The sequence below is a fragment of the Cephus cinctus genome, unplaced genomic scaffold (genome assembly GCF_000341935.2).
Source record: "Cephus cinctus unplaced genomic scaffold, Ccin1 Ccin1_scaffold0204, whole genome shotgun sequence".
NCBI classification, from domain to species: Eukaryota; Metazoa; Arthropoda; class Insecta; order Hymenoptera; family Cephidae; genus Cephus; species Cephus cinctus.
Window position 1 is genome coordinate 1,234,471 of NW_014332923.1, and position 20,918 is coordinate 1,255,388.

Below are 20,918 nucleotides of genomic sequence, written 5' to 3' on the forward strand. Positions count from 1 at the left end.
TTTTTTTTTTTTTTTTTTTTTTTCCTTTTCTTATGTCTCTCCCTTCTTTCACTCAAACTTACACTGTAGCTGTTTATTCCAATCCCTCCGGGCAGGTTTTGGCTGGGTAATAAAAAATTTGGACTATCCCCGCGAGGTGCCGCAGGGAACCGCGTGACTAAAACTCGGAGAAAACCGGCATTTCAAACCGCCGTGTATGTACAATGGGAGGTAGAGCAAGAAGGAGGGAAAAATGGCGAAAACAATAATAAATTCTTTCTTTAATTATGCAAATTCCGCGGAACTTCGACGCGGAACGGCCTACGGTTTTTACCGAGGGGTTATTATGATTCCAACCTCCTACACGGGGAAGCACGCCCCAAGGTGTTTTCCATATCTGACAGTGTTTAAGGAAACAGAGGATAAAGTAATGGCCAGTCCCCGTCTACGAGACAGCTACCCCGCGAAAAAACCTTTTCTCTTTATATTATTATTGCAAAATCTTTAAGAACCTTAATCTTTACGTATAGCATGCCAGTGATTATAGTAAAAAGAAAAATATGATATAAAAATTATATGCATTAACATTTATCCCTATAACGAATTGCGATGTTAATAACACTTTTATAATTTCGCGATGCAATGCAATCTTGAGATTGCTAAGCTTTATGAAAATTTTCTAAACGATCGTAATCCATTATGTACATAAATTCGCAAAACATTTGTAAAAATGAATTAACGAAATTCGAAGGATTTTCATGAAATAATTTTCGCAATAGAAAGAGGGAATGAGATATGGGTATGGCACAAGTTATAAACAGAAGGCATTAATTTTAAATATCTAATATGCATTTTATTGTTGGCCAAGTATTTAGCTGAAATAAACAATTATGGGCAACATGTCGGCGTACGTGTCTCTCTCCCGATCTCGGAAATATCTCATCGCGTTCACCATCACAATATAAATTCTGATAGAAACTCTTAATCCTCTCTACGTTATCATTCTCATTCTCCTTATCATTCTCATACGTGCACACACGCGCACGAGGCACTTCCTCCGTCAATCGCATACGAAAAACCGCTTCACTCAAAATTATAATATTCAAATAGGTGAAAAATTATAATTTTTTACAAATAACCAAACAAATACAAAAACCAATAATTTTTTCCCTGATTTTCAAAATCAATACATCTGCGCACTGGTGCCCGTGCGTGCACGCCTACACGTGTGCGTGTCAGAGTTCGCGACTGATAAAAGTATTTAGTCCGCATCGCTCCTGTGAGAGGGTTAATAAACTGTTAAATAATTAATAATTAATCAATCATTAACATTAAGACAATGGATATATGCAATAGTATTACGCTGACTGACTTCTCTACAAGCATAATTATGAAACACCTGCAACTTCTCTCTCTCTCTCTCTCTCTTTCTTTCCTTTTCTATATTTTTTGTTTCTTCAAAACTCTCATGCCAATTTCTCAATCTCTCTCTTTCTCTTTTGCTCTCATTCGCCGATTCACTCGTTATCGTTAATATACTCTGTCGCTCATAAATTCTCATTCATTAGACGCGCATCAACCTTACAGGTATTCTAGTATCCGGAAATTCCCTTGCTAATTTTACATTATTGTATTTGCTCTTCCTACTTCGCCTATTCCTTCTACTTGTTCGTTATCTGCTTTATGTTATCCGTACAACAGATTGGTATTCTCATTTCGATTTCGCGTTTCTATAGTCTCTGCGTGTTACACATTCAATTGATTGAACGATAGTCAAAGGGAATTCACTTGGAGTCCTTAATACCATTTAGAGTCAGATTTTCGTTCGAGTAGTTGCTAATTGTACATACAATTGACGTCTACCATTGCAATGTATCTTTATATGCCTGCTCTTTTACGAATAATCTAAATGCATCTTCAAGATTGAAAAAAATTGAAAACGCTATCTGTGTATGGCTAATATATACCCGAATCGGGTTGATGATTATTACTCGTTTTAATTAGTTTTTTTTTTTGTGAAATATTAATAGGTTTTTTTCTTGCTTAACACAGTTCCTACAATGTCATTGGAAGAGCAAATAAAAAAATTGTCAAGAATTAACAATGGTCATCTTAAAATCTATACGTCATGTCTGTGCAATTATAGTTCTTGTATATCCGTGTTTTTTCTTCGGTTGTTATTCGATCAATGTAAATATTCCCGTCAAACAGTCTCACTCGCGCCATGAAACATTCAACATTTCCTTAATCTAAGAACTTTTACTCATTCTCTCTCTCTCTCTCTCTCTCTCTCTCTCTCTCTCTCTCATCTCTCCTTCTCGCTGTCACAAACACTTAGAAAAGTCGCATAGGAAAATATAAACGAAAATCAGCACATTTAATCTTTTTTTCTCAGACTTTTGGGTTCGAACAGTCACTTTTTCTTAGTGTTTCTTTTTTTTTTTTTTTATAATTTTACCACATTTTTTCACCCTTTTCTCTCCCTCGAATTTTATCGCCTCGTATCACTTTATCTCTACTGTAAACATTATGAACTTCGCGTCCCTTTAATAAAATATAATAATTTCGACTCTCTACGATAAAATATCTTCTTACAATTTTCTCTTTATTATTTCCTATTTCATTTTTTCTCGTGCGTCGCTCCTTTTAATGTATTTTCTTTTGCTTCGTTTCCACGTGCTATCGCTTTTAGCTCATGAAATATAATTAGTTTCCTCTCTCTCTTTCTCTCTATCTTCGTCTCTCGCACATCGCCATCTTACGTAATTCTCAAAGATCCTAAATCGTATAGCGTCCTTGATACTGTTTTCTTTTATTTTTTATATCATTCCCTTTGCCATTTTTATTAATTGTATTATCGTTATATGTCCTTCAATTTTGACGAGCGTAGCCAAGCTGTCAATTCGATAATTCTGAAATGTCCCTTCCTTCTATTCAAGTTTCCTGTTTCTTTTCTTTTCCAGAAAGAGAGGGGTGAAAAATACCATTACCAATCTTACGTGCTATCCTTTGACACGCATCACGCGACACTAATAATCTCGACTAGTCAGAAATAGTGTATACTGCATAGACAGTATACAGTCATAGACGGAAATACAGTCATATCGTAAATCCCTTTTAAATTCGCAAATTTCGTTTTACTCAAATTTTGAATTTCGTCAGCTGCTTATTTTTTCGTCTCCTCTCTCGTTTTCTTTTCACCCTTCTCCTCGTACCACGAAATAGACATTTCATATTCACAATGACAATAACGCAGACTCACAGGCCATTTAGTACATCCCCACACGATTTCCAATTTCTCCCACGCACTTCATACACGCACATACAATGTTTCCGAAACTCTAAAAAAGATCGCCTCAATTCCAAGTAAATTCAAGGATACCAATGAAACGGGCCGATAAGACAAATATAAAGGGAGAGGAAAAGAAGAATGAAAAAAAAAATATGAAAAGAAAATCTTTTCCTTATTTTTTTTTTTTCATTCGTCAACTTGCAACGTAACGGGATAACGGCATAACCTACCTACGAATGTCATTATTTCTAATCGCGAGAAGGGAGAGCTCGATAGAAAAGACAAAACAACAACTAACGAACGGAAGAAAAAATATATATGCAAAAATACGATTTTCCAAAATGGAATTCGTCAAGCGAAATCTTAAGCGAATGACGTCAGCGTCACGCAAGGAATAAACTATTGGACTGACGCGATATACAAGAAAGGAAGAATTTCGGAGTTTTTCATAATTTCAACAAGTAGAACGCACGTGCGTGACAATGAATAAAAGAAAATTGTAATGCAGTTAAGGGGATCAATTAGCGCGATGAAGATATAGTACATCTGTAAAGACGTGATATGGAGGTTGGCGTATTAATTGTCCGGGTTGTGACATATGCATACATTTGTATGTATATCTATAGTACGCTATATTATGTGACCGACATACAAAGAAAAGCTACGTACATATTTACAAATCTACAAGAAGCAAATATATGTTTCAATAAAGAGTATCTAAATAGGCCGCTTCGCGAGCATAAGCTTATGCGTATAAGTAAAATCTACAATTGTGTATTTATGTATGTATAATAATATTAATAATATATGCGTATGTCTTCCGTGTAACTTAAGTGCGTACACATTTCTGCGTGTATCCTTCTAATTTACTTGACGAATTAGTATTAATTATTATTATAATAATTATTATTATTATTTGTATTATCATTGCAATAATAATAATAAAGAGCAATCGAGAGACCAACGCTTTTTTTTCTATTTTTTTTTCTTCTTTTTCTCTTAAATCCGTGTACATCTAAAGGCCTCTAAAACGACGACGACGATTACGACCATTTTGCAATTAATTCATCTTTATGGAAAAATACTGTGTTGTGTATACTATATATTTACTAATTTATTCTCGTAATGATTGAACGCGCCGTTTCTTATTTAGGCAATTGGACTCACTCGTCACGCGATACCAGTCATCCCTCGTTTCTCAGTTTTATCTCAACTATTTCTAGTATCCATATTTAAAGAAATTTCTTTATACAGATATATACATACACATATATATATATTTTATACAGGAGAATACCGATTAATATTCCTGGCCGTCGTTCCTAAGAGAAATTTTGGGAAATTTCAAAAAATCGATAAAATAAATCGAAGCAAAGAGTAAAGATAATTTTTGTAAAAACAGAGAAAAAAGAATGACTAGTACAACTACGGTGTACCTATTATGATCATATAGTACTATTAAAGCCGTTATTAATCTTCTGTTCAGTAATTCGATAGATATACGTTTGCATTTTTTTTGTATTATTAATAATACATAATCTGTACCTTGAATATAGTATTTATACTGTGTATAACGCGAGCGCATGTGCGTTACATACGTATGCAAAGTTACGTACGCGTGGGCGCATGCGCAGTTAAATATTTTATGTACAGAGAGAAAAATTACGCTCACTGTAAGTACATCACGATTGTTCTATCCATATGTTCTCTCGTTACATTTTATGCTCCCATTCGCTCTGTCGTTTCGCTTCATTCTTGTTCTATCTGTCAGTCCCACGCTATTATTACTTATATCATAACGCTTTCTCGCGCGTGCGCATGCGCAAATCGTCGAATTTGTATTTGTCTATTTTTCGTGCTATTTATATCTCTCGTGCCCAACAGTCTGTTATTTTTTTTCGGTTTTGTTCAAAGTCGCACTTTGACCACACTACATCTCTCCACACATGCCTATGGTATTAATAGGCAAGTGGCAAGTTCGACCATATCTAATTTCGAGAGGGAAAGAAAATTATAAAGAAACAATAAAAGTAATATCATGAATTTCTAATTATTTCGTCTATCGTTTACGCGTTATTTTCAAGGGAAAAAATAAAAAAAATACTTTCGCTGATTAAAAGACAAAAAACTTCGACAGCAATCGCAGAATAGACAATAAAACGAAGTAAAAATGAAATAGGAAATTTTTTGAGTTTTAGCGTCGCGAACGATTTTCTTCTACCAGTTCAATGGGCACCTGGGAAAGACAATAGCGTGAATGGAGAAAGGGACGATCGTGACTCGTCATTAATTAATAATATATAAAAATGATTCGATAGAGAATAGTCTTAATACTAGTATCTTGCACGATGTGAACAGGCCTTAAAAAAACACCACTGTCGATTATGTGGACATAAGCCGCACTGTCCACACTCCTAGGTTTCATAAAACTTAATAATGCGTAGAAATAATTCTTTAAAAAAAAAACACACTTTCTCTCCCTCTCTTTTTACTCTCACACTCTTTCTCTGTCTGTCTAGCTCTTGCACGTATACTGACATTCTTCTTGCATCTCTCTTTCTCTCTGCTAAGCTCAACTTAAAACAGTAACACACGCCTAGGCGATAAAATAATAAGATAGGAGGCTAGATAGCACCGTGTCTCGTATCACTATTAATATTTCTCTCCCACTCCTCGCGGTTTTTCTAGTTTGCACAGTTCCGCAACTCGTCTGTATTATATACATACGTAATTTAATGTTTTTTTCTTCTTTTAATACAAAAAATATAAGAGATGCAAAACGATTTCATTAATGTCCATAACGGGTGAAATTTTCATCAGTCGTAATGCACACGTGATACGCAATATCCGATTATTGTACGCTACGTCTTCGTTAATCGATAAACGAATTAAGTAGATTTGTAATAATAACCATTTTTCTTTTTTTATGTACAATATTTACATGATGCCTTACTTTACAGCTACTTTGCGTAGTATTCTTGCATTTATAATGCCACTTGCCATGATTGCGTATGTTAAATATGTATAATTATTCGGTGCTTCTCGTGAATTTATACGTGTGTTCTATGCTGTCTGTGTATTTGTTTTTGTCATTTATTGCATCTTAACCGATACTCTTAGCTGCACTTCCTTGCACTTACCAATTTTGCCTTTACACAAATATGTGTATACGAAGCGTGCCTTTAACGATAACAAAAAGTTCACCCGTACGTTTGCAAATATTATACACGTGAAGCACACGTAAGAATTCATGATAGAATGGTATTTACGTAGATTTTCATCGAATATTCGCCTCATGAAATGCTTTTCGAGTCACAAAGAAATAATAATATTAACATAACAAGGGCAGAGGTTTTCATGGCATCGTTGTGGCTGCCACGTTCTGCGCTTAAAAATTGTAGTTTCGAAAAGTACGAATGACTCAATCTACGTAGTGATCGTAAGTTCTTTTGCCAGTCCTGAGGACTTGGTGCATTGCATTAACGACATCCTTCCTGTGACGGAAGGTGAAACAATCAGCAGGAACATTCGAGTTCCATCTATGAGAAACACGATTAAGTAACGCCCGTTAGCCTAATCGTGAGTTTGAGCTTTTCTCAAACAACATCCGGTTGCATCGTGAGTAGGTAAGTGGTAGGATCATAGTATCCAGCCAAATAATAGATATCGTTGTTGTCATAGATGGTAAGATACCGATGGGGTTCCTTTCCCAACTTCTCAATATATTCTTGAAGCGGCAGAACTTCGCACTTGTGCGATATTGTCTGCACGTCATTTTCATCCATGTGTGGTGACTCAAAAAGTGCACCCTGAAAGAAAATGGAAAAAATATTTGTATAATTTTTCCATTTAATGACAAATTCTAAAAACAAAAAATTAATAATAAAATGCTGTATTCTCAGGGAACTCACAAGGTATTTAAGATTTGTCGGACAGCCGACTGTTTCTTCAGGATGATAAAACCATTTGACCTTGACAATCATATTCGAACTAGACGTCTCCCACATAGATTCTATTCTCCCTATGTAAGGTCTGTCGGGTCGACCCGTTGAGAGGAACACGGCACTGTCGCCGATCTGTATAGTCTCGCTGCCACGTTGAATGGCACGGAAGAATTGTTTCTTGGCACGACCTTTCGCACCGGGTCTTCTATAACCCTTACCAGCCCAGCCCCAAAGTTGTCGAGCAGGTAAGAAAGCAGCCATCTTGCTTCTACTCTCCACAGATTCTTGACGTTCTCTGGACTTGGTCTTTTTGTCCGATTTTTTCGGTTTCTCGATTTTCTCTTCCGGCTTAGGAGGTTCTACTACCAGGGGTACTTCCTGTTCAGTTTCTTTTAATTCTAATTCCTTGTCTCCCTCATCTTCCTCCTCTTCAGCATCCTCTACTGTAGCGTTTGTTGGAGATGCATCCATAGCAATTGATTCCTCTTCGCTTTTATGACCGGAACAGCTCTCACCGCCACTTTGATGACTTCCGTCACTATGACTGCTATGGTGGCTGTGCTTATGCTTGTGCTTACGATGTTTCCTATGCTTATGCTTTCTGTGTTCCTCGCAGCACTTGTGCCTTCTATGCTTTTTCTTACCTTCCTGTGCCTCCTGGAGTCTCTTCAGCTTATCTCTTCTCCGCTTCTTCATGCGTTTTCGTTCTCTGTACTCCTCCATTACCTTTGAATCTGTTTCATTATTTTTCTGTTGATCGATCTTTGCATCAGAAGAAGTTATGTTGGTCGTTGTACTCGTACATGCACCTGATTGACTTCCGGTAGACGAGCGTTTGTCATCTGTCGACGCAGAAGTCTGTCTTCGACGTTTGCCCAATGACAGAAGAGGATTTGGATCATATTCTGTGAATATACAAAGAATTCCATTAGATGCATAAGTTATTTTAGCGATTATAAAAATTATTATTATGGAATCATTACTCACCAACTACAGGGTAATCAGGCTGCAGTAGTCGAATATCGTCTAAGGCTATCCTGCCACTGTCTCCGTCGTCGAATTCGACGCTTACAAATTTCTCATCTAATTCTGGATCGGGTTCACTAGGTTCTACTGACGTACCTGGGTAGAGACAACGATATTGCTGACTCCAGTAAGCACAGAGACGCGTCCCTGGTGGTATTTCCTTAGTGGAACCAGGACACACCTCGACGATCTACAGTGACAGACATAAATAATTTCGTATGAATAAAAGCCTGAAATGTTGTTATTTGATTAATGATAACACTGAATACTAACGGCATCCCGAAGAATCTCTTCTCTGGAATGGATATGGGGCCTGTTTCCTCGTTCGCCGTCAAGAGTAATAGCGTAGACATCCGGCGCTTGGACGGCGCTTAGACGCCCAGCGTAAAAGAGCCCACCCATAGCAGTGAGCACTCTTAGCTGATCTATACCCAAATGTGCCGATGTTAATTTGCATCTGTTTGTAATGTTATCAGCGCGTTCAGCTTTGGCTGCTTTTGCACATTCCTTGCATTCCTTGCATTCTGAAGATTTTCGACGTTTGGATTCCTTGCCATCCCTCTCGCTGGATTTATGTCGTTTTGGAGACGTTGAATAAGACTTTCTTTTTTTCTTTTTTATTTTCTCATGCTTTTCCTTTTCCTTCTCTACATGTGTTTCAATAGGTTCAACATCCACGGCTGTTTCCTGAAACAAAAAACATTGAACGTTCACTTACACATATTTTACTTGCCTGTATATTCTCTTTTTATTTTTGTAACTATATGGTACCATTGCCAATTCCGGAACGGTAGTTTCAGCTGGTGCAATTTCCGCTGGAGTGTTATTCCACTCGGTTCCTTCTTCCTCTTCCCAGTTTTTCACTTTTACCTCAGCCTTGAGTTTTGGTTTCAGTTTATTACATTGTTTCTCTAGCTTCGCATCCTGACTTAATTTTGCCTTCTCTGCTATTATTGAGCTTATCACGTTTTTATTATGCAATGGCGTTTGCTTTGCTGGCTTTGCTTTCGTTTTGGTACTCTTGTGATTTTTTGCATTTTTGGCACCATTTATACCAGATTTAAATGGTAACGGTGTATATCCAGTCTTGCTGATAAACTAAAAACACAGAATATAACGTCATTGTCACTCTACATACAATTAGCGTAGATATTTTTAAATGCAAATGAATAAACAAGGAAACTTATAGACAGTACCTTATTTTGAAGATGTCGATTCTTTGCGTTTAATAAATAGCCCACAAGTGAACTTTTACTTTTAGGCTTTTTAGCAACAATAGTTTCCGTGAGATGCCTTACACTGCCAGAAGCACACATCAGTTTTCTGGGACGACCAACTTTCCTCTTCTTGGAGGCAGAACTCGAGCTGGAGATCGTGGGAGCCGGTGAGGACGTTTCATAGCCCAACTAAAAATGTATCAAACAACAAATTTTAGTATATAAAAATCCAACTACTGATTAACGAGTAGTTTAAATTCCTTACCCTCGTCGTAATCTTCTCATCGTCTTCCTGAAGAACTTTACTAGTCGGAAGCACCGTGATAGGTGATGCAACCGGTGGAACAGGAATAGGAATACTTGGAATACTATCAAGGAGCTTTATATGACTCCTAGGCTCGCCAAGTTTGACCAGGTTGACATTACATCTCGGCATCGCCAGGACAGTTGATGCAAGAGGTGGTGGAGCTCCATCTGGACTTCTACTGGGTGACTTTTGCAAGGATAATGCAGTGTCCACTGCCGGCGACGTTGCTACTCCACCATAATCAGAATTTGAGTGGCTTTTCTTTCTGGGTCGTCCTGGACTCTTCTTGTCATCTTTCTTCGGCGTCAACCTGGAAAGCTCCTTCTGTTTCTCCTTATATTGTCTCTGAATATCTGCCAGTCGAACTCTCATATGCAATTCCATGGCATCCATATTGGGCCAATCAGCATCATTGTCTGGGTGTCCTTTGCGTGCTATAAATTTCTTTACTTCCAATTTTGACTGGAGACTTCTGTAGCTGTGATGAGTCTCGTGCGAGTCTTGGTCCAAATGAAGATCACTGATTCCATTAAGTTCATCAAGATTGTCACCTTCACCAATCTGCTCTTGTGGAATACAAATCTTCGCAACTTCAGGAGCCGTATTCTCATTTTCGGAATCCGTGAATTCCTCCTCGTGTTTTCTCGGCGCTCTTCTTCCGGCGTGTAGAAAATATTCATATTTCTTACTGTAGCCCACCAGCTGTGTACTCTTCTGGTAACCGTGGTTCTTACCGTTAGTCCCTTTCTCTGGAGTTTCTAAGCGTTCCTGATGAAACGAATGATTCGGTTTCAATTCTTGTTGGATCTTTGACTCTTCACGGTCATTCATTTTCAGTTCGTGAATGGTTTTTGGATCTTTTTCTGTGAAATCAATATTCCTTCGGGTTTTTTCCTTCATTCTGAGAACGGGATCATCCATTACCTGGTTGTCATAATTCCTGCCATTAGGCTTTTCGAAATAACAGATAGTAGTATTCTTCGGACTAGGTTCCTCGACAATGTAATCCTCTTTTAACTTTTTTGCGTTTCCGCAATCCTCTAACGGGAACTTTCGCTTTTCCAGACGTTTACGTTTCTTGTCTAAAACACTTGACGTCTTACCCAAATTCAGAAGAAGGCGACCGGCGTGCGAGATCTCCTCGAAATTTTCATAATTAGTCGACTTCTTGGATACGCTGTTATCAGCGACCTCTTCCATGAATCGTTGTTCCGCAAGAGCGCATAATAATCCCAGAGGACTGTCCACGTCATTATTATTATTTTCACTCTGTCCAGTGAGAGGTTTTGATTTTTTTGGAGTATCGTCGACATCCTGGTCCTGTCCAGAAGTCTGGGAACCTGGTTTCCTGTGCTCCAACTGTTCTATGCTATTAGAAAGTAGTTCCAATCCGCTTAGATCCACGAGAGGTTTCTGCTTACCAGGACACCCGCCCACTTTGTTACCTTTCAGAAGTTCGGTTTCTATCAAGTTCTCCTTCGTATCTAATTCCGTTTTAGGAATATGATAGGACTTATCTAAATTAATTAATCTGGATATCATTGTTTCCTTCTTGGGGCTTGTGCTGCCTGTAGAATTCAAAGAATCCATTTTAGTTTCTTCGCCTTTAAAGTGATCAGAACCAATCATCTTCTCTGGCTTAGGTATTTTGTTCTCTTCACGCTTTTTTATCAAGGATGTATTATTGTTGTTATTGTTACTGATGTCATTATTATTAAGAAAGTAAGCTCTACCAGTTATAGGCTTAGCTGGTGACAAGGAATTCTTATCGGATTTCTGAAGGTACTTTCCACTAGGATATTTGTCGACGTCTGTGACGTCCGCGTCGCGATTACTTAATCTCTGTTGCAATGCAAGTGCCTGCTGTTCGTTTTCACATGACCTCAGAATAAGTTTTTTTAGCCCGTTCTCAAGTCGACGTGGTGAATTTTCAACGCGTCTTGGTACAGCTTGACTTTCAATCTCGTCGTTCTTCTGAATATCCTGCATAGCGGCTGCGGCATTTTTCTTCAGCTTCTCTACGACGTTTTCGATACCAGGATGAAACTTATCGGTAGGGTGATGACGTTTCTGCAGGACTTCAGGACACTTGGACTTGTCCAAGTTATTCTTCTGGGAATAAAGACAATCTGTTAAAACTCGCTCTTCGTCCTTTTCCTGCTTGACAACAATATGCTCGATCTGATCGTCACAATCAATCGATGGCATATCGAATGATTTCACAGTCAGTTGCGAATGACTCTCGTTATTATTAGTTTGTTGATTGTGAGACCAGATATCTCGTGATTTCCCGCAACTCTCGCAACTGGCACACTGACTGCCTTGTTGCGGCAGATCTGACGTCTTTGAAATATTTTCTGGAACCTTTGACAATTCTGGTAGATATTCCGGTATTCCGGAGGCTTCTGACACACTTTCGATGATATCCTGAGTCTTCCTCGTATCCTCGACGATGCTCTTTCGAAAGTGCGTCAAAGGATCTCGTCTTCTGGTGAAAAATTCAAGGTTCTCGTGAAAGCTGTCACAGTTCTCTTCCGTGATTTCAATGATTTTCGGACCCGCTCTTATTTCCTGTACGGGGCCATGTTTTCCTTCTGGTTCGCCATTGTGACAATTCACCACGTGCTCTATCGTCCTGTCCACGGAATTCACTGAACGATTATTCTCCTTTGCGTTCGTCACTTGATATTTCGCGCACTCCGTTCCGCCGGACACCACGCCACTCTCAGATTTTTCAACTTTACCCAGGACCCCCGGTGCACTATTTAAATGTTGATTGCCAAGCCTTACGGCCAAATTTAAAATTTTCTCTGGACTTTGAGTATTTTCAAAATTTATCGTACTCTGCATCTGGCACGGACTAAAATTTTGTTCCTGCTTGACGATTGGGTCCACGACCAGCAGTTCATCCTCAGCTTCCGTCGAGTCCGTCTGATTCGAAGCATCCTGGACTCCGATTGGCGTGGATTCCGGTGGTTCTATGGCGTGTATCGTGGTAACTTCCGGTGGCGGAGTGAGACAGGACACCGGCGATGTTGCCTTTGAAATAAATTCATTTCGCTGCTTGCCCGGAGAAATTCAAAAGAAAAATTTCACGTGTTAGACAATAAAGCGTGAAACGGTTTGAAATGTGGGTTATTAAGAATTGCATTGCGAAATGCAGATAAACTCAGTAGAGATTGTAAGTCGGTAAGCTCTGATCGTCTGATAACAAGCAATGCATTACTGTGCTCACCTGTGATCTGCAATGAGCTGGCTCTGCTTGACTTATTTGCACGAGGGTTGGTGCGTGGGGATAGTAATGAAGGGTTGTTACCAATGGCGTGTCCGGTACCAGAGTACCCGTCATGGATGTCACAGTCTGCAGTGCCTTGGTAGATTCCGCCGAGGCTAAATTCAAGACAAAACATCACACATGACGTTGAATATGGTCATTATCAAAATAACACTCACTATAAATATACCTAATGATTACGACCTTTTGTTTTTGCACTGAAAAAGTTCTACTATAATACTCACTTATTATAGTAGTGGGGCTACTGCCGCAATCAGCTTCTATTTTGACAATGGGCAGATTGCTCTGCTGCTTCCTCTTGTTTTCAGTAAGAACGAGTCTCGCACCTCCAATATCGCTAAGAAGTTGAAGAGACGGTGGTGGCGGCGGTAAAAGTAATGGCGGCGGTGCAACATTACTGCCATTATGACCGGGATAATTTGGCCATACAACAGCCTGCTGCATTTGTTCTGTGCATTTGAACAAAAACAAAGGCCAATTCAGACTCAAATAAATATACCAGACCATCGTTTGGCTCTTCATCAGTTTCCATAAAACTTCACTATATTACAATACAGTAAAAACAAAATACACATCATACCTGCTGCGTGTATCAAAAGAAGATGTCCAGTAGTAGGATCCCTGACGAGCTGAAGTCCACCCTGCAGACCAACCCCCATCTGAGGAAATCCTACAGGTTCCATAGGCATGGCTATAAAGGAAGAAAAAGCACCGTTATTCCCATACCATAACGCTTAACCCCGAAAACCCTGTAAATTGTTCCAGCCCTGAGTTCCCGTAAGGAATACGAGATCCAAGTACCAAGGAACAACGCAAACCATAGTAAACTCTAACGATGCTGACCTGGTGTAGGATATTGCCAAAGCGTCGGCGGCCAGGTGGACGCGGAAGCAGCGGCAGCGGCGGCAGCCGCCGCGGCAGCCGTGGCGCCAATGTTGCCGAGGGTTGAATTCAGGGTGGAATTCAAGGTGGAATTGAGGGCGGCGTTCAGAGAGGGTGGCAGCGCGCTCGAGGGAATGGCGAGATGGGCCGGTCTTTCGTCCCCACCGGGTCCACAATGAACAAGAGTTGCACCGCCTACTGCCATGGCCGTAGTTGAACCTGAGGACGCCCACAGAAACCCCACCGAGAAATGAGATTCGTGAAGCGCGCGGGCGCACGGTACCGACGCACGCACGCACGCATGCACGCACTCAAACCCAATTTATAACCTATGGATATACCACAGCAGAGCATCGCGATGCTAGAATCGTGTAGAACGCTAGGACGCTAGAATGCTACGACGCTGGGACGGTGGGATGGTAGGACGGTAGGATGGTGGGATGGTACGGGCCGCTCTCTTTAACTCTTTATACGACACCGCTCCGTGCGCTCCTCTAGAGAGCTAACATGGCCGTTTCGACACATGCGGCTAGATATATATGCATACGCGCTTATACTCCACTTTACTTCCTTCTTCGCGCTATTACGCAATTCTAGCATTATCGCCTAATGTCATTTATCGATGCTATTATGATGCTCCTCGACACTTTTTTTCATTCTTTAATTTTCAGTCTATCTCTCTCTCTCTCTCTCTCTCTCTCTCTCTCTCTCTCTCTCTCTCTCTCTGACACTCTAACGTAACGCACCCTTACTCACTAATGACTTCAGTGTACTTCTTCGACTACCTTAATTTTGGGCTTTTCTGCTTCACATCACTGTGTGGCTACGATACTTGCTTAGATAAAATTCCATAAGAATTTTTAATAACGATCATCGGCAAGGTCCATGAAGAACGTATACCGGTGGAAGGAACGATAGGACTCGACGGTAATACAGAAAGAGTACACTATACTTCCTCAAAGGATAATAAGACTCTGAAGTCTACAGTGATGTATAGGAAGTTGGTCTAATGCATAAAGTGCTATCAAGTTTAACCAGTATGCGTGGAATCCAGCATGGATCCACACGATAGACGTATATACACAGAGACAAGATAGAGAAAACTGCTCACCAAGGTTATCCGGTTGGAAATGATGATAGCTATGATGCGAAGTGTGATGGCTAAGAGAGACATTCCTCATAGATGATGTGGTCGAGGTCTCCTGATGCTGAAGTCTCTGTCTGGCCACGGCGATGCCCACCGGAATACCCGTAGTGCCAGCGCCTGCACTCGAGACTACGATACCTGGATAGACGTTCGAACATAAAGACGTAAAGAGCTGACGAGATTAGGCGTAATGGGGGACATCTTTACGGTTAGTCCGGCATTCGTTTCAATCAGCATCCACTAACCTGAACCAATGCACGTTTAAGCACAAGTAACCAGGATTTTCTGGTGGTGTACTAAGGGGCATGCTGAAACCTTGGGCATATTAGAACAGAGTCACGAGCCGACAGACAAGGGTTAGTGAGCAGCACTCACGTTTTGAGCCACGCCTTGTGTTTGCGCCGCCATGCGTGCCACGCACCTCCTACCTTAACAAGGCTGTACTCTTATGTACCTATTATTGTATACCTAGAGGCTCTCTCACTTTGCGCCAGTGTGTAGATGCACGTACAAGGCGCATATGCACGTACATAGGTCAGTGGTTAAGTTCGGTGGGTAGACGAGAAGGTGGGTAGGGTAGGTAAGCAGGTAGGTTAACTGTAGGTGGGAAGTGGGTAGGTACAAAATTAGGCAGGCAATGCACCCCTCGACTCACACGTGGAAAAGGTATGCGTTTGTTCTGCCCCGTGAGTCCCCATAGGGTAAAAAATAAGGGTTCACGCGTGCCTGTACATTTGAACTCGACGCAGCAACCTCTCCACGCTATACGTGCCCCGTAACGAAGGCTGGTTTTTCTGTCCTGCACACGGGGCACTCTGATTGGTCGAACGTGGGCCAACATTGAAACGGCACATACGTCGCCCTCTCTCTTTTTCATAGTCTTTTGTAGTTCTCAACTGTCCGCGAAAGACCCACCCTACCAACCCCCTCCCTTCCCCGTGCGCCATATTCTCGATCTCGACATTTTGAAAGGCACCCTCTTTAGTCCCATGGCTAATATTCTTATTTAATTCCTTCTCCTATGCTCTTAAGTACTAGTGGTTTTCGCTTGTTTATTGAAATGAAAATGATGAAAAAATTCTCTTTTCAAAGTGCGGTCTTACCGTTTTCTGACTTTGGCAGCACTGGCTCGATCTTCACGGCCGTTGTTGTCGCGTGAAGGGACGTCGACACTTCGGCGACCTGGCACGGTACCGAGGTCAAAGGTTCCCTTTTTATTGAGCTCGTTGAGTTACTTCCGTTTGTGCTGGAGGACTCCTGGCCGTTCCAGGATGAAGCCACAGGTAGTGTTCTACTGCATCCAACATCCGAATGGACCACTTTTGTTTTTCCTATTATCAAATTTAAGAGGTGACTTATTTTTCACGTGTGTGTTTTATACTCGGCATATATTGCTATACGTGTGCGTTGCAATGCATTCGTATTCAATACTTCATATATTCATCCCTGATATCATTGACCACGTCATACGGTAAGGTGTGGTACCTGGATTCCGGAAATTTTATTTTACAGAGAAATAATTAATAAGCGACTTTTCTTTTTGGCAACTACTGTATATTCCATGTTGAATGAATATTTTCATATGAATAAAAGTATTCAAATATTGACATATTTACTGACGTTGCTACTGCCATACGGATCCTGACAGTGAGGATTCAGCAAGAGACTTCAAATTTGCAATTTTAACGATCTTTATGTACTAGTTCTCTCTTTTAGTCACATTAACGACGATAACTCTGTCTCTCATGTCTAAACATAGGTACCTATCTAAAATTACATTCTGAAGATGATCAGCGGCACTGAAGGCATCGTTGTATCTCGATAAATGCATATTGATAAACACAGATACAACGATATTATCAACAATCACTTTCAGAGCACACAGTAGAGGAAAATATTATCTATACAAAGTTAACCCAGTTTCCATACGGCACATAAAACTTCCTGTCTTAGAATAACTCCCAGGAAGTTGATAGAATTAATCACAAAGATATGGAAATCTAATGAGTTCAAAAATAAACTTGGACCAGCCCCAGCGCATATTTCCTATATTCTCCTAAGATAAGAACACTCACCAGTACTGCTTTTACATACGCAAGGTTGTCGGGTCTTGTTTTCCAGCTTAACTGGCTGACCCTGGCTAGGCAGAAAAGCCTCGCGTTTCTTCGGTACAGTAACAACATTACTGGTAGTGGCACCCTGCACTACCATAGTGCTGACACTAGTAGTAGAGCTAGTGGGTACGCAGCTGGACGAGCTCGGACAGTTGGTAGTGGAGCCCGATGACGATTGATACTCCTGCAAGAGGACTCCGGTGCTCGGCACCACGTTCCCGGTCGAGTTTGGAGATGAGAAGCTGTTGATAGTGAGGGTGGGTGCACCGCCAGTAACCAGCGACAATTGGGGCGAAAACGTGCTCTGATGCAAACCGCCTTTACCACCCGGAACCGGAAGCAGTATTGAAGAGCATAGCGAAGAGAAAGAAAATGGTTAAGAAATTATTTACTTAAATTCTGATCAACCCATTGAAAATTATCATCAGCAGTTTCTGGTACCATTGTGCGTACAAGCGATACCAGAAAGTTTAAAATTTTTTACCGTGGTGAAGATGATGCAGGCCGGCGAGATTAAGTGTGTGCTGGGTGTGCTGAGTATGTTGAGCATGATGAAGGCTACCCACGTTGACACCAACCCCCTGCAAGCTCAGTGGCTGTGGTCCTGGTGGTGCGAGACTCGCAAGATTCTTCGCGAGCAATTCCAACTGCGTCACAGGCACAGGACTGTAAGGTGAACCGGGGGGTGGCGTGGGTGCACCCCATGTGTAACCACCCACCCCTACACCCACCGCCGCTGAGAAGACACTCTCTGAAACTGCAGAGGATTCTTGAACTTATTTTTTATACTAAATATAATAGAAGCTGGATTTAATGTAGCTTTTATGATGCCATCATGTTGTTCTGATTATTGGCTCTATGGCTCTAAAAGTATATTTTTGTCAGGCTAATTTTCTTTTCTACCATATCGGATAATTTTAAGAGAACTTTCTGATAACCATTTGCTGGAAGTAGAAATGAGTCAAAGAAGGATCCATTGATCTTTTCCTTGCTCGATCTGGCTAGCGAGCGTGACGAGTTCTTAGCAAGCCCAGGCGAAAGGCGTTACGTCCGTTTCATGGCAAAACCTCAAGCTATCTGGCTATCTAGTTGTTCCAGCTAAACCATCTACCTACCTACCTACCTGTTCGTTCTGGTCGCGATCCGCAGCGTGAAAGCGACAAAATCCCTAGATTAGGTCAAAACGAAGTAAAAATTCTGGAAAAGAGACTGGCGGGAAAAGAATAATAAAAAAAAGCACTTGCTGATGAAATCACGATAGAGCATCTATTCGATGCGAAATACTAAAGGGAAAGGAAGAAACATACATATATACAATGTAGCATATAGTATATACAGAGACTGAAGAAAGTATTTTGCCATGGAAAAGGTAAGATTTTCCATCTGCTCCGAGGAAGGTAAAAGGTAAAGAGAATATAGAGGTAAAAGGCAGTGGAAATAAAAAAGAAAAAAAAAACTCAATGATAAAGTGAAGACTTTTTGTTTGTGATTCGACGAGCCCATTTTGGATTACACACCTTGGACAATGGGTTTATTAAAGGAGTCCTTTCGTGTATGCATATATGTATATACTTATAAGGCCGGTGGTCCAGCTATCCGAGAAAGGAAGTTAGAGATGAGAGACACAAGGAATCGAAGGACCAAGAAATCAAGCAGCTAAGGGACTGTGGTAAGGTGGAACCAAGGAGGCAAACATCCCTTCTCCGTATGCTAAGTAGAACACCCTTGGCTGGAACACAGCCCCTGGCAATTCCAGTAGAGGGCAATTCCATTCCATTCCATTTAGGCACATTTCAGCTCCTGCTGAGGTCTTTCAGCGCTTTAATTGCATAATTGCGCCATTGTGGCCCGCGCGCGGTCGCTCGGGCCCCGTGAAAAGGCCCTTCGAGGAAGGGCCCAGACGCGCCAAGAAAGGGAGTATGTGTACCCACCGCCAAGAAACACAACGAGAGAATGAGAAGGAGCCAAGAGAAACAAAAGGTAGAAATAAAACAAGAGACGATCCAAAGTGCGACTCATAGTTAAGCGAGAGAAAAGGCAAGACTACAAGGAGACTCCCAAACAGGAAAGAGGATAGGTGGACCTTCCGATAATTGAAATTTGTGCACTTTGACACCGAACGTAAACGCTCGTTTCTCGATTAAGGGATCGTGATAATAAAGATGCTTACCCTTGTGTGTGGTCGCATGATAAGCCCTCGCGGGACTCGGGCCCGGGGTGGCAGGGGTCGCGGTAACATAGCTACCCCCGCCACCCCCTGGAAATAACGAATAGAGTCCGTAGCGACTGACACCTGAAACAAGGGTGACAACGAGATTAGATGGGACTGCAGGAATGGAAAATAAAAAAAGTATATATATATATACATTAATGCATTCTATTTTGAGTTTCCCAGAATGAAGGGGCCCGACAAAGAAAGGTAAGGTATTGAAATACCAATGTGTCAAATGATAATTACCTTGGCTGTGCGCTGGCGCAGGGGTAGCTGCCAACGGCGGTGTCGCCTGGGACTGTTGGCAAGGGACCTGATTAGGCTGCGCCGGTGCAAGAGGCCAGAGGCCCGTCGTTCCAGGAGCCGAGGGTTGCTGAACCCTCGTGCTAGAATCCACCATAGGACGAGCACCCCCAGTCCCACCCTGGGCCACGGGAGGGACCAACATCGGACCACCCCCTCCCGAGGCTATAAGAAAACAAACAAAACAAAGGAACGATCTTAAAGAGATTGAAGTACAATGAAGTATCAACGGCAAATGGATGCCGTAAATCATTTATTACTAAGGAATAATAAGAAATAATAAAAGTAAACCACTCTCTCAATTAGTCGAATATGCGACGATGAACGCGCTGCTGTCAAAAGGGATGCTCAATGGGGTGGTGGGTCGGTAGGTGGTTAGACGAGCCGTAGCAAGCCTAGAGAAATAGAGGATGATGAAGGTGCTCGGGGGTGGACTAGCAACAGGTCGGCAGGCATAATGAACTCTCTTAGATATACATAGAACAAGATAGTACAAGACTAGTAAAGAGAGAGACACAGAGAGAGAGAGAGAGAGAGAGAGAGAGTGTGTGAAAAAGAAAAAGACAGAAAGGACGTCGCGACGTCCGACTCACACTCTTAAGCTCCCACACCTCTGCAACCTTTCTAGACCTCTATACCTCACAGCATCCCCACAACCTCACGTAAACATTTCCGCAACCCCCTGACCTCTCAAAATCGTGCGGCGTCTCGCAACGTAGTGACGTCATTCCGCCGAATCTTTCCTTATATTTCGCATGTTTCTTTTACTCGTGATCTTAACGCCGCGCATACTGTCAGATCACACGGGAGGTAAAGCGGTACGCGACTAATCGAATCTTTTTTCGAGCTCGGTGCTGCCGTTCAGGGTTCATAGGTTCATGGCTACGTGAGTAGATTAAAAGAGAACGGAGAGAAAGAGAGAGTAAGGCGAGAGCGAAAACGGGGAGAGACTCGTGGCTATTCGAGGGCAACAAAAAAAGAACGAAATCAAGAATAAAAGGGAAGTAGAAAATGAAGAAAAGATCCGAGGGCAGAAGAAGGCCGAGGCGTCGAATTTTTACGACCACCTGTTCCACCATTTTCCACCCCTGGATTCTGGTGTGGAGTAAGAGCAAACGAGAGAGACGGATACCGAGAGAGAGAGAGAGAGAGAGAGAGAGAGAGAGAGAGAGAGAGAGAGGGAGAGAGAGAGAGAGAGGG

The 20,918-nt window shown here is 41.4% G+C and overlaps 1 protein-coding gene across 2 annotated transcripts in view; it reads right to left on the reverse strand.

Annotated features, from left to right (window-relative positions):
- Nucleotides 1-806: 806 nt before the first annotated feature.
- LOC107264936 overlaps nt 807-20,918 on the reverse strand; it is a 39,673-nt gene continuing 19,561 nt past the window's right edge. The window contains exons 2-19 of one of the 2 annotated variants that reach the window (XM_015733757.2): nt 19,662-19,883; nt 19,374-19,496; nt 18,327-18,335; nt 17,688-17,960; nt 17,165-17,521; nt 16,193-16,420; nt 15,054-15,227; nt 13,904-14,161; nt 13,641-13,751; nt 13,285-13,509; nt 13,001-13,155; nt 9,724-12,825; nt 9,438-9,647; nt 9,013-9,339; nt 8,515-8,928; nt 8,203-8,431; nt 7,183-8,120; nt 807-7,080 (exon numbers count right to left, since the gene is read on the reverse strand). In XM_015733757.2, coding sequence (XP_015589243.1) covers nt 6,868-7,080; nt 7,183-8,120; nt 8,203-8,431; nt 8,515-8,928; nt 9,013-9,339; nt 9,438-9,647; nt 9,724-12,825; nt 13,001-13,155; nt 13,285-13,509; nt 13,641-13,751; nt 13,904-14,161; nt 15,054-15,227; nt 16,193-16,420; nt 17,165-17,521; nt 17,688-17,960; nt 18,327-18,335; nt 19,374-19,496; nt 19,662-19,863 — 7,548 coding nt within the window. In that variant the 5' untranslated portion in view covers nt 19,864-19,883 and the 3' untranslated portion in view covers nt 807-6,867. Of the gene's footprint in view, nt 7,081-7,182; nt 8,121-8,202; nt 8,432-8,514; nt 8,929-9,012; nt 9,340-9,437; nt 9,648-9,723; nt 12,829-13,000; nt 13,156-13,284; nt 13,510-13,640; nt 13,752-13,903; nt 14,162-15,053; nt 15,228-16,192; nt 16,421-17,164; nt 17,522-17,687; nt 17,961-18,326; nt 18,372-19,373; nt 19,497-19,661; nt 19,884-20,918 lie in introns of both variants that reach the window. The other variant, XM_025082093.1, reaches the window with a different exon arrangement.